The sequence below is a fragment of the Uloborus diversus genome, chromosome 9, assembly GCF_026930045.1.
Source record: "Uloborus diversus isolate 005 chromosome 9, Udiv.v.3.1, whole genome shotgun sequence".
NCBI classification, from domain to species: Eukaryota; Metazoa; Arthropoda; class Arachnida; order Araneae; family Uloboridae; genus Uloborus; species Uloborus diversus.
The window spans coordinates 16,183,001-16,197,562 of NC_072739.1; the positions used below are offsets into that span (position 1 = coordinate 16,183,001).

Sequence of the window (14,562 nt, forward strand, 5' to 3'; positions counted from 1 at the left end):
TTCTCTGTATCTTCGTTTTTCGACAAATTTCAAAAATAAAATCTGGCAATATTTTGGAAAAAACTACTGGGTTTTACTCAGAATGGCATAGGAATGGTGTGAAAAAAAAACTGGACTTCATATTCGAATTCAGTTTCGCGTTACTTTGGTTGTATTACAAAATTTCAAGGAGAACGAACACTTTTGGGAGCCGCTGTATGCCGTTGGTACTGCTTTTTTTCCACCAGTTGTTTTTGACATTTATGTCAAATATATTCGTAAAGCATCGATTGTCGGTAGCAGTCATCACATTTCACAGGAGCGTCCGAACCAGTTAGACGTGTTTCTTTCTCCCTGCTCCGTGGTGCTATGTCAAAGCACACTTCACGGAAGAAGTCGAGCGCCCCCGGGGATAACGGCGTAGAGGCCCTTCTCAGGGCCGGCGGGGTTTCCCCCGTCATCGAAACCGTCCCCCAGGCCAGCGCTTCGTCTTCTCCCGTTTCTACCGCTTCTACGATCTCCTCCTCCCGGAAGGCTCGCAGCGATGTTTCGACAAATGGGATCTCCCCGGCGTTCAAGAAAACACTCAGCCGCTACGAGTACGACTTCAAGGCTACCCGTGCAAAAATAGAAGAGGCAACGGACCTACCTACGATCAAAGGAATCGGCAACTACCTTACAAAAATGCAAATGGAACTCCACAAGACGGACGGTGACAACCTGTCAAAGGAAGAAATGCAAATTTCTATGAACATCACTCGTCTCTATCAACTTAACCATAACAAACTTGAAAGTCTGGTCCAGAACATGGAAATATCATCGTGCAGCGACACCGACGACGAGGTTACCAGCCCATCTAAATTCAAGAGAGTAAAAAGGGCAAGTCCAGCCAAGCAGACCCCACCCAAATCAGATGAGGCGACGATCCCGACCTGCAACAAGTTCTCCCCTCTTGCCCCAGCAGATGTGGAGTCTATGACACATGAAACGTCCGCTCCTAGTTTGGTTGACGTCCCGAAAATCGACAAGTCCTCCACCACCAAACCGAAGACGCGACCCCCTCCACCCATCACCGTAGCGAATCCACCAGATCCCACCCAGCTCCTGGACATTCTCAACAAGATGTGTGCGGGGAAAATCCAAGGTAAACTGTCAGGCGAAGACCTACACATCTTCCCCTCGCTGGCAGATGACGTTGAACTCATCGAGAGTTATCTCAAGGACCACAGGCATCAGTTTCATAGCCGAGTCCAAGCCAGCAAACGACCGCTGAAAGCCGTCATCCGGGGGCTGCCCCTGAACTACCCCATTGATGACATCCTCCAAGACCTGAGAGGCTACGGCTTCAATGTCACCAAGGTCATAAGGATGCAGACCGGCCCGGACAAAAGACCCCTACCACTCTTCCTTGCCGTGCTGATCAAGGATGACACTGCTGAAGATGTTTTTGCCATCACCAACATAGGACACCTGCGAATCACGGTCGAGCGTCTCAAGCCCAAGGCCACCCCAGTACAGTGCTTCCGATGCCAGCGTTTTGGACATACCGCCTCCAAGTGTTTTCGTGCCCCCCGATGTTTAAAATGCGCCCAGGAGCATCGTTCCTTTGAATGCAGCAAAGACAAGTCCACGCCCGCCTGCTGCGCCCTCTGCGGTGGAGCCCATACAGCCAACGCTCCCATCTGCCCTGCACGTCCCAAGCCCCGACAGCCGTCCCCCCCACGGACATTTCCGACTCAACAGGACAACGCCTGGACCAGTAGGAACTCCAGAGCTGCTCCCAAGCAAACGACGGACTTCATCCCGCGACCGGTTGCCCTTCAGCAACGGACCACCCCAGGACAAGACCCCATGATGTCGCTCCTTTTCCAGATCCTAAATCAACTCCAAGCCCAGCAAAGGACGATCGAAGCCCTTGTAAGCGGCCTCGCAGCCCCAGCGCGGCCATGAGCTTCTCCTCCCCCCCCTTTCTTTTTCATTAGGTGTGCTTCGGCACAATTCTCTACTCATCATCATCTTCACTTCAGGTAAAAGGGGGTTCTCCCCCTCCGCCTGTTAAATATTACAAGGCTAGGCTAGGCTCGGTAGCAGTAATCCAAAATCCACGACAATCAAGGCAAGCTTGGGACAAACTTTGTCTCTAGGTGGCCCTACACGTTCAGTTGGTATTCCTTGCTACCGCGCATTCCGTTAATGAGCATTAGAGCGTACGCGTTCGCGATGAAGAAATATAATAAATTCTAGAGTTAAATTAATTTTGAAGTGAATGTATAACAATTAAAGAGATTGATGTTTCAAGTTTGAAAGAAAAATTATAAGTTGTGGAGACAAAAACAGGGATCCTAAGCTGAATTAAATACCACGAAGTATAAATAGTATTTAAATGATGGTTAGAACCCAGACAACTTAATTAAAACTATCAAATTAAATGCAATATTTTACACTAGAATACATTCATGCCACTTAATTATTTATTGAACGTACGTTTCTCTTGTTGATGGTCAAACTGTAACGTGTAAGAAAGCCTAACGACGTTACCGCTCTCATATTTTTCAAAGATTTCATTTTCTTTTTCTTTCTTGTTTTTACAACACATACACAAAGCAAACTACATAATTTCAATCACTATTAATCGTTTTTTATTCTATATTTCGAGTGCTTCGGAATTTTAACTGTTCCTGTTGTTTTAAGAGATCAGGGCCGGAGCTATTAATTTTGGGTCCCCCTGCAACAAAATCTGTAGGTTCCCTCCCCCATAGGTCTGCAGTGTATATTTGCACCGATAATAAGTCTTAGTGCTAGCTTTTTTTTCAATTTCTTGGTCGATGGGCTCCTTAACGACGTGCGCCCCCCTTCCCCGGGTACAGAGAACGGGACCTGCTTTTGACTTTTAATAAGAAAAAGAAAAGTATTTAACATTATAGTAATTGGTACAAGATGACTTTTTCCAATAAATTATTCAACATTTAACATAAGTATATAACTTTAAAACGTTTACTAGAATTATTTTTCTGAAGTTCTGAGAAACAAATAATAATAATAATAATAATAATAATAATAATAATAATAATAATAATAAACCGATGATTTATAATTTAACTGTTTCACTGCAGTGTTTAATAACTAAAAAAAATCGCTCTTAAGGGAGCGGGAGGGGGAGAGTAACAAAAAATGTATACGTATACATATTTCCTTCTTCCTTTTTTTGAATAATAATGACAAATTAACTCTAATTTGAATTCCGAAACTTTGAATTCAAATTATGTTTTTCGCAACACGAGTTGCGACAAGACTCTACTGGTTAAAGTTATGGTTTCTAGAAATGGCTCCCCCGCCCAAGCATGTCCCTCCTCCTGGGTGCTTACGTGTATATAGTTGCGTGCGTGTGTGTGTAGGCTTACGTGTGTGCACGTAGGCGTGTGTATGTGTGTAAAGGCGTGCGCCCGTAGGCGAGTGTGTATGAGCATGCGTGTGTAGGACATGGACGCCACCGCCCAGCAAAAGTGGATTCCGGTGGACAGTGCTCAGGACCAGCCGCGCCGCCGCCGGTGGACGGTGGTGCTGCAGGCCTGGTCCAAGCTGAAAAAGGAACCGGAACATCAAGGACTGTCAAGTGAGAACAATAAGCAATCGTGATTGCTCAAAAAAAAAAAATAAGTAGAAAATCAACGGATTCGAAAAGATTACTATTCACGCGGTTATTTTTATCGGTTTTAATTAAAAAACCTAATGCAATTGTGTTGGTAATTACAAGCCTTGAATTTACCTTTCTTTGGGGAGGGGGGGGGGGGTCAGTCAGGAGGGATGAATGTGTTTCAGAAATAATTGACATCAAGTAAACCGCTGTATTATCAAACCGAAAAGTTGAAGAAAAAACCTGATGAAATATTCGCGCTCGCCAAGTTTGTGCGATCAACGCCTAATGTTGCAGTTTTCTACCACGGGATTGGTGCGCCGGCCGCTCTGTTACGTTTTTGCTGGAGGGGAAGTGCGTGCGTTATTTTAGCCCTATGTGTGGAACGATCCTCACAAACGTAACGTTCGAGAAAAATGCACGAAAGTTTAGGAAACTTGTTTCAACCAGACAGCCCGACAGAATTATGATTTTCAAATTATAAAAAATAAAATTAATAAAAAGCTGGTAGTTATGAATCACAATAAGAAAAGGAACTTAATTTCGTTTCTTTCGTTTATTTTCGCACTCAGGGTTTACATCCAGGTGTCCAATCTGGGTGTCAGTTATCGCTTTGCAATAAATATCAGTTTGCCGTTTGAATTCATACGAAATATCATAAAGGAGCGCTAACGAGCAATTCAACGATTTTCTCGCTACTGGTTCATCTGACGTCGGAAGTGTATTTTAAGCTAATCATTTTTTCATGCATATGTATAAACAATTAAAAAAAAACCTTTGTTTTCAGCAGAATGAAACAAAAATGTCAGAATACCAAACCCATAACGATTAATATAAAATAATATGTTAAGTTATTTACAACAACGGAAGTAAAACTTGCATTCCGTTTTTAATTCGAAACGCTAAGAGTTCGATTCCTCTGATATAGAATTGATGAATCATAATGTTTTAAAAGTTGGTTGATTAGAAATACAATTATGCCCCCCCCCCCCAACCCCCGGCAATACAAAAATCTAGCTGTTAAAGCAGCGCACCTTCGATGCGATGAATCCCAAGTAGGGTAGACCGACCAGTGAGTGAACACCACCCAATGAATGAACAGAGCGTCATAAAAAATATAAAAAAAATAAGCTTCCAAAAATTTTTTCTAAATAAATTCACTACAAAAGTGTTCTTTATTGATATTCTAAGATGTGACACCTGATTGGTTATTTTGGATACGTATTTTTTTCCTGAAAAAAATTTGAAAGTTTTACTGCCGTGAATCATTCTTTTTCTCTTTCAAAATAATAAGGCTGGTTTCGTGCTAGCAATTATTTTGATACATATTATTTTTATTGATAAATTTTATTTTTATCTTTACGAAAGAAAAATTAAGTAAACATATTTAGGCTATGGATTTAGATTGTTTCAGTCAATGCAGAATGCGTAGATTTTCAGGTAGAGGGGTGTTCAGTCACTGGGTACGAAAAATTGCGAAAACCCAGTGAATGTACAATGGCAAAATTTCTTTTAATTTAAAAAGAAATTTGAAGTTTCTTTGAGATATTTTAATTTTCGTACTTTTTTGTAATGCAGATAGTTTTATATGCTTATTTATTTATGTACTAGTGGTACCCGCACGGCTTTGCCCGTAATAGAAAAATTAAAAGGTCTTTTGGTTTGCCTGTATATTTACAAATAATGTGTGATAAATTTTCTCGCCAATTGGCTTGTACTCATGTTACGGTTCCACGTTATGATAATTTCGTAATTTACTCGTCCATCTTATGATATTTTTGTTCTTGAAATTGGAAGAGAAAAAGAACCACATCGAATTTTCAAAAAATCGCTTCGAGGTGCACACCCCCATGGTGAAAACTAACTTTGTGCCAAATTTCATGAAAATCGGTCGAACGGTCTAGGCGCTATGCGCGTCACTGAGATCCTGACAGACAGAGAGACTTTCAGCTTTATTATTAGTAAAGATTTCATTATATATTTTATAATTTCTTTATTTTTGTCTTTGTAAACAATGCACTTTTACTGAGTTTTATCTTTTATCTATCTATATCTCTATCTGTACATTAACCTACCTACTTACATCTACCTTTCTATTTCTTTATCTCTCTTGATAGATAGACAGATAGATAGAGAGATAGAGAAATAGAAATATATATACAAAGAGAGAGAATAGATAGGTAGATATATGTATATATGTTTGTATATAGATAGATAAATAGATAGAGGAAGATATAGAGATAGATATATAAAAAATAAGAGGTAAGTAGATAGATAGGTAGATAAATATAGAGATAGAATAGGTAGGTAGATAGATAGATCGATAGATTTGTTGATAGATAAATAGGTAGTGGTTAATAGATAGATAGCTAGGTAGAGAGACTGGTATAGAGATAGATAGTAGGTAGATATATGGACAGGTTGATAGACCAATAGATATAGATTGGTGGATAGATATAGATAGGTAGATATACTGAATAAAGCGGATTAAAAGCGGGAAAAAAAGCTCACGCTAACAATTTACGTTCAATGCGAACAGCATTGCTAGTCGGGCGAGTAAGTCATGAAAGTAGTAACCCTCTTTGTTTACCTCCTCTATCACCTCTCGCTGAATTGAGTATAGTTTGACGACGTTTTCTCACCTCTGTCGGAACCCCAATCCGATTCGACCCCAGCCTCTCTCCAGGGTTACTATACATCTTATTAGACGGACCACAACTCGCGCTGTTTTGCGTGGCTTATCTGATTCGATATCAACGGTTAGAGTATGGCTTTGTTTTTTCTTTGTTAAATTGAAAGATATGAATGTTTTGAAAACGTTCCGAACCAATTCCTTTGAGATTGACAAAATGGCTTTCAGTTGCTGTAAGGCTTTTAATAAAATTTTATTGCGTAACGAAAAAAATAGGGATAAAATTCAAGCAGGAAATGAAACAATGTTCTGCTATCGTAGCGCTTCGCTCCATACAAATTTTAATTACTCAAAAATTATGTGATTGGAACTTTTATTATGCAGTATACGATCTATTTAGACTGCTTATTTCTTAGCATTGATGATATTAATTGTGGTTTTAATAACTTTCACTAATGAGTGATTTATTGCTTTCAATTTCTTGCTAACTGTTCTTGGGTGATGATAGCTTGAAAAGTAAAATAAGTAAATAAAATTTTCAGTTTAACAGTTTGCTTGAATGTAACTATTTTCTCTTTCTAACTTTCTTTTTTTTTTTTTTTTAAATAATTTTTAGGATCCAATAAATCTAATTACTGTATTCGAAAAATATCTCTGATTTTAAAAAGAGATATAGTCACAACTATTTTTAAAAATGACAAAATTGTTGAAGGTTAAAAAAAATAATAATAATTAAATGGGACCTTTACTTATTATTAAATGTGAAGTTTAATGCCTAGTTTAAATTAGTAAATAATATCTAAATGAATATTTGCGAGGATAGTCTGCCGGTTTTTTTTTTTGCGGAAATGTTCCGGCAGAAAAAAGAATATGTTATTTTCATGTACTATTTCATGATGACACTGTTATAAAGGGGAAAACAAATTCTCCATTTCGTAAAATAAGACTCGCAATTTGATTTATTAGTAAAGACTCCAAAAAAGAATATAGTGCTCGATCTAGAGTAAGGGTTTTTCCCTTGCTTTCTTAAAATCAAAATGCAGTAATATATTTTCAGATATAATAAATTTTACATTGGAATTGGCTTTCACCCAATGTGTTATCCTCTACTAGTTTAAGTTTTGTTCCGGTTTTCTGAAAGAAAATACTGTGGTACAAGTAACTGTGGAAGCACAAACAAGTATAAAAGTAATTAAAAGTAATGACAAAATTATTGTGTCAACAAAGGAAAAGGTTACACATTATTTTTTTTTTGAATAGTCCCAACCTGCCCTATCTTTTCACATGTACGAAAAATCATAATATTTTTCTTTATCAGAAAAACTAAACAAGCTGCAAATAATTGGGGAATAAAAAACTTCCTTTATGTCAGGCATTTAATTTCGGGCTCCAATCTTAAGGAAACCAGTAAAAAATATGTAAAAATGCGTGTTCTAAAAACTACTTAGCAGTACTGAAATTTAATTTGCTGGAATAAAATCCGTTCAATATTACTGTAAGATGTAAATTTATTATATGGTTTAAAGAACTACTAGAATTATTAAAATAATCGAATTTGAATAAAAATTAGTTAGTAAAACATTAAAAACTGCATGAGAAAATATAAATGTTAAATCGCACAACTTTGCAGAGAACTGCTTACTCGTGTTTTAAGATTTCAATGAACCAATTTTTTAATGCAGAAATGTGAGCTTTTACGTGTAAAACCATCCGCATGTGTATCACAAAACAAAGATTTTTGATGAAGTTTATTTACTCATGTCTTCATTATTATTATTTCATTTCTTCATTTTTCTTTTCGATTTTATTGTTATTTTTAAACTAATTTTATTTAATTACTTTAAAGCAAATTTTGAATGTATTTTCATCTTTGTTAAAATTATTAAATTAATAAGTTTTTTTTTTCTTTTCTCACAAAAATTTTAAAGTTTGACCTATGCTTTAACTGAATTCAACTTTAATTATTCAAAATTAATTATTTTTTTAAAAATATATCCTTGAAGTAAGTTATTAATATTACTGCTTAAGATGAATTTAATTTTATTTTTAAAAACCAATGGGTGAAAAAGCATCCCCATGCAAATGTTTAAATTTCTAAATCATCATTCATGCATTTTCTGTAAAATGCACAGCAGTGTTTATTGTCACTGTATCATAAAACAGCTTCAAATGCTTTCCAACGAGCTGCCATCATTTTATTTTGATAATTAGTGGAGATATTTCTCAAAAAATAAAAACGTTCTCCTTTGTTAAGATTGTCTTTCTATTTTCTTAATTCTTTTGCTTAGATTCTTGTGTTGAACGCATATTCAGAAGAGTATTCATTTTACTTTACCCATCCTTGTTTTTTAAAAACATTAATAATTTATTTAATTGGAAGTATTTCTTTTTAAGGAAGGCCTCAAAAAAAAAAAAAAAAAAATTAAGCAGACAGAAGGTTTGCATTGTAACATTACTTGACCTATTTTTCAACCTAAATGTTTTTAATAAATGTAGAATGTCTACTTAATTAAAATCGTTAATGAAAAGGTACAATAACTTAAAAACCTTTTAAATAATAGCAATCGTTTTTAAAATGTTACGTTAGTCACATCAAACAGTTACGTTAGCCACAGCTCGAATGTTACGTTAGTCACACTATTATTTTATATCAACTTTATCTAAAACAAAAATTTTGCACTTTTTAAGTAGATTTGATACAGATGTAAGATAATAAAATGCGTTGACTGGTACAATATCTGACTTAGTTTTTAAACAGAAAATAGTACATTTTCGTGATTATGTAACGCAAATATTTTCAGTGAAATAATCAAATTAAAATGTTTATCTTATAATCTATGTAAAAAGAAGTCAATTTTATCGGGACAATATTTAATCTTTTACAATAAATGTAGTTCTTTTAAAACTTTGCAAAAAATTTTACATTACGCAAAAAAACTTAGACGTAATTTTTTTTTCGCATGCTAAGCCTTTTCTATAACCTTACACGTTTAGAGCCAGAAGAAAAGCACCGAATGGAGTTTTTGTTAACAGTTACTGAATTTATATACCAAAAAATATGCTGAATGAAATAATAATCTAAAAAAAATAATAATCTGAGGCTGAGGTTGACATTTCTATGGAATGATCCTTTGACGAAACTAATGCACGCAAAACTACGAAAATGATTTTTGATTTGACGAAACTAGGACGAAGAAATATTTCGTAACTAGCTGCGTCGCCCGGCTTTGCACGGTCTACCTCGAAAATAAAAGATATGTCAAGTGACGCGGGTTCAACAGTCAGGTTTGAACAAAAAAAAAAAAAAAAAAAAAAAAGGTCAGTAAAATTTTGCGGCAGATTGCGGAAAAATAACCAACAAATAAACATTGTAAATCTTCCACTTGCAGGAAAGGCCTTTAAAACAAAAGTCAGAACTTTATCTGCTCATATTCGAGAAAAAAAAAATTGCAACAGATCTTTCTTCTCAATGATTTTCTTCACGCTACAAATTTTAACAAAAGTGTTGTTCCGGAAATTTGAGATGAAGCACTGAATAATTATTCGAATGGAGGAAAGCATTCGAAAAATAGGGATTTTATGTCGAAATCTAAGTGTCAAAATTAATAGGTTTTAATTGATATCTCGGCTAATTATTATCCGAGGATTATGTTTAATAGCCAAACATAAAGATGGGAGGATTACGAATCCATCGATATCTGGTTTGATGGTCAGTTTACAGTTCGGGAGAAGTAACTTGGACATAGTTGCATTTATACATACATAGATACACAAGCTCAGATTTTAATTATATAAGATATTTGACAAAATTCACATCCTCAATCAAGTGACGAAAGCAGTTTCTTCAATTTGATGAAATGTTTGCTCGGGGCATATCCCTGGAAGCGATTTCGTAACAAACGAAGACAATATCACGAAATTTAAAAGTTCATGCCTGAGAGTGGTTCTCTAGGTCTGTTCCATTCACAGATGTTCCATTTGTAAGTAATAAAGGTCGCATAGTTCGGGAAGTCGTTCTTCACGTTAGTCCAAGTGTCACGTAAAGCTTTAATGATGTCTTTATCCTCAAGATATAGTTCCACTCGCTTCGCAAGATCATGGTACGAGATGGCAGTTCCGTGCACCTTGGTGCTTTTCATCTGCTGAATCTCGGCGTAACATTCCGACAGCATTTTGATGCAGTTCTGTATCTGAGCTGGCTTAAGATTCAACTTATTCCAATCGATTTTTATGTCTTTCCAGGCATATGCCGAAATAATTGATTTACAAATACCCTCGTCCCCTCGCTTCAGAGCTATCTCCAGCGGACACTCTGCGTCAAAATTATAAACATGTGGTTGTGCATCGAAGATCAGAAGCATTCTCACTGTTTCTAAGTGCGCACTTTGTGCAGCTAAATGCAGGGGCGTGTCCCCATTGTCATTTCGAATGCTGCTATCGTCGCCTGCAGCCGCGAGGAATCCTACTACATCCCCGTTTCTTTCGCTAGAACGCGCAGCCATGTGGAGAGGCGTCCAGCCATACTCATCTTGGATACGCAGATTTGCGCCATCAGCAAGCAGCGTTCTGACTATGTTTAAGTATCCACGTCCTGCAGCTAAAAATAAAGGAGTTTCTCCGCTTTTATCTCGAATGTCGTTTTTGCCGCGCACATTTGCAAGTTTTTCGGCTGCATACTTATTCCCCATTGCCAGAGCGAGGTGCAAGGGTGTCCGGCCTCTTTGATCCTGAAGAAGGGGATCGACACCAGCGGAAATCAGCGTATTCACTACTATGTCACGTCCATACTCTGCAGCAAGGTGCAAGGGACTCTTCCCGTCGTTATCTTGAACATGGTTTTTTTCGTCAGCATCTACAAGAGTTTCAGCTGCATAATGCTTCATGCTCACCAGGGCTTGGTGGAGGGGAGTCCATCCCATAGAATTTTTGACCCTGGTATCGGCTTTCGCAGCTAGCAACTTCCTGATTATTCCCATAAATTCAAACTTTGCAGCTATATGCAGAGGGGTATTTCCATTATTATCTTGAATGTCATATTTATTAATCGCATTTATGAGGACTTCGGCTGCGCACTGCATCCGACTTTCCAGTGACAGGTGGAGTGGTGTCCATCCACGTATGTCTTGGAGGCAGGGGTCAGCACCTGCGGCAAGCATTCTCCGTAGTATTTTCAGATTTTCGTGGCGTGATGCTGCATGCAAAGGAGTGCACCCTTCTTTGTCTTGAAGGTTATTTCCACAGTCATCATCTAGGAGGACTTCGACTGCATTCATTTTCCTGTATATGAGGGCAAGATGGAGAGCCGTCCGGCCTTCTCGATCCTGGAGACGGGCATCGACCCCCAAGGTAAGCAGCTTTTCCAGTACTGTCATGCATTCATACATTGCAGCCCAATGCAAAGCAGTCATTCCATTTTTATCTTGTGCGTTGTTGTTTTTGCCATCCGCGTCTAAGAGAGCTTCGGCTGCTTCCTCATTATTATGTTCGAGAGCGAGGAGGAGGGGTGTTCGGCCTCTTCGATCTTGGAGACGAGTACTGAAGCCTGCAGCAAGCAATTTCTTCACTCGTCTTGAGTCTCCCGCTTTTGCTGCCTTATGCAAAGAGGATCCATCTGTTTCCGATGAAACCTTATATGAAGCTTTGAAAAACAGAAGATTCATTCTGCAAGAGAGAAAAAATTTCTTGGTTTCTATAAGCAATTTAGCAATATTTTTTAGGTTTTATCACAGCAAATAAAAAAACAGGCTTCAGGCCCTCACGCCTCGCCGGATTAACAGCCACAGAGTCATTCCATGTCAAGTAATCCAAAATTTAAGAAATTTTTTCCCTCACCATTTTGTATTTCTTTGAAATTTGGCTCATCAATTGTACCCCTCGAATTAAAAGTCCAAATCTTTAGATTTTTATCTCTTTTATTTTTTTATTTATGAGACTTTGAGTTTTGGAAAAAACCTCTTTGTTTCATGGATACTTGAACATAAAATGGACAATAACTCAGCACCAAATATAGATAGGACGATTTGGTTAAAAGCATTTTAAAGTAAATTAGTTGCTGTTTAATATGATATGCAACATGACTAATTTCATAAAATTTTCATTTTTAAAAAATGAAATTTAAATTTAAAATTTAGATATCTCAGAAAACGTAAAATGAATTTTTTTTTTAATTTCTCAAAAATTTGTGTGTTTTATCTTTGTTTGTACAAAATTTCAAGTTGGGATCTCAATGGGATCATATGTTTTTTAATTTTTGAATAAAATTTGACATAAGAAATAATGATATTTTTCGGATTCTAGTTAGTTAAATATGGGGTCCTCTTACTGGTGATGGTCTAGTGAGTTGAAAGTAAACATGACTAAGCTTGAAATAAGCTTACATGAACTTGTAGATTGGTAACCCCCCCCCTCCCCCGCACCACCACTTTAATCCTTTTTTTTTCTCAAAACTTTTTAAAATGAAAAAAAAAATTAAAATTAAATAAAATAAAAGAAAATGAATAGTAGACTTATTAAAATGTTTCTTTATTAAAATGAACCTGGTAAATGTTCTTCTTTAAAGCAAGTCGAAGTACATCCCCCCCCCCAAACACCCAAACATATGATTAACACTGTACTAGTATCACGCCTCACCTGGGGATTGAATTGAGGAATATCTTCTCTCCACATATTTTTTGTTTTCTTTGACCAAGTGTTTCTTTTTCAGTCCCAACTTCCCAAATATTACTTGATTAATTCAATAGTACCTGGACGACCGAGCCTCGCTCGGCTTTATTTTTTTTATTTTTTTTTTTTTTTTTTTTGTCAACTCGTGTTCTTCTAAGTTTCAATACTTTTTCAAATATACTTGAAAAGCATCACGTTAATTAAGGCTCTCGCCAGTCGTTGGATATGCTTCCGAAAAACGAGAGATATACATGTAATCACTTCATCAGCATTATAATCATTTCAGCTATAAAAAGTCTACTATTGAACATAGGCCTCCTTTCCTCCACAGTCATCCACATAGTTTCGTATACATATTAAACGCACGGTATTTCGAAAACTAAGACCAAACTTTGCGATAATAAATGTGAAAAAATTGCTAGGATTGAAAATGCGCCGCGACCACCTTATAACACTAAAGTTCCAAACAAAGATTGTGAATGCAAATAAATCAACATTTTGCTTTAAACTATTTGTTACATTTTTGTTTCCACTTTCCAATTTTCCTGTCATTAATTAAAAGATTTTGTAACTTGGAGCCAATTTTACTATGGTGAAATCGGTTTTAACCCAATACCTTCCATACTAAGTTGCTACTCACGATTTTTTCCCAATCGAGATTTTCACTTGGAATAAGTACTTTTAGTGTAGTTGGTCACTTTACACCAGAAAATGCTACATACAGCATGCTATCCATTAAAACTTATGATCCACAAACCACACCAACAAATTATAACAAGTCTTAACAAAATATAAACAGTTTCAAGACATTTGTTTTTTCGAAATAAAATTTTGATGCGTGATTTAAAAAAACATATAAACTTATTTGAAATGTTAAAAAGAAGATAAATAAATAAAATGCAATGAGACGGTCAAACAATAGTTTTGCTTCAAAAAAAAAAAAAAAAAAAAGATAAATTAATTTGAATTGTGGCTTTTTGAATTCAAATTATGTTTTTCGCAATCACAAGTGTGTGAGTGTATGTATGCGTGTGTGTTTGTGTCTGTATGCAGGCATGAGTGTGTGTGTATATAAGTGTGTGTATGTATGCGCGGGTGTTTATCTGTGTGCAGGCATGAGTGTGTCTGTGTGTGTGTGCGTTTTTGTTGGTATGCAGGCATGAGTGTGTGTGCGTGTGTGTGTATGTGTGTGTGCATGTGTGTGTATGTTGGATATGGACGGAACTTGGAGACAGTTTTCGCTAGAGGAGCAGCATTAGGAGGAGCCGAGACGGTGGTGCTGCAGAGGGAGGCGGGGGAAATATAAAATCATAGGAACATTAAAATCATTGCGTAAGAACAATAAGCAATCGTGATTGCTCAAAAAAAAAAAAACTTTACATCGACTTACATAATTGTTTTGAATTTGTTTTTATCCAAGTGCGATTGAAATTAGCCAAAGTGACTAATATCAGCCAAACCTGGCAACCCTAAACAAGTTTAAAATTTTAAAGCGAGAAGGGACAAATTTTTATTGTTATGGTTTCAAATCGTCTGTCTTATGAGTCAATTCACAATTTTTTTCAGGATTGAACTCAATTAGAATTTATATTAAAAAACTCGTTTTTGTAAAAAAATGGCGTTTTTACAGAAAAAACGCTGATGTAAATGAACT

The 14,562-nt window shown here is 36.5% G+C and overlaps 1 protein-coding gene across 1 annotated transcript in view; it reads right to left on the reverse strand.

Annotated features, from left to right (window-relative positions):
• Window positions 1-10,165: 10,165 nt before the first annotated feature.
• Window positions 10,166-14,562, reverse strand: part of LOC129229773 (serine/threonine-protein phosphatase 6 regulatory ankyrin repeat subunit B-like) — a 67,295-nt gene continuing 62,898 nt past the window's right edge. The window contains exon 4 of the mRNA XM_054864146.1: window positions 10,166-11,906. Within this exon, the coding sequence (XP_054720121.1) occupies window positions 10,166-11,906 (1,741 nt within the window). The remainder of the gene's footprint in view (window positions 11,907-14,562) is intronic.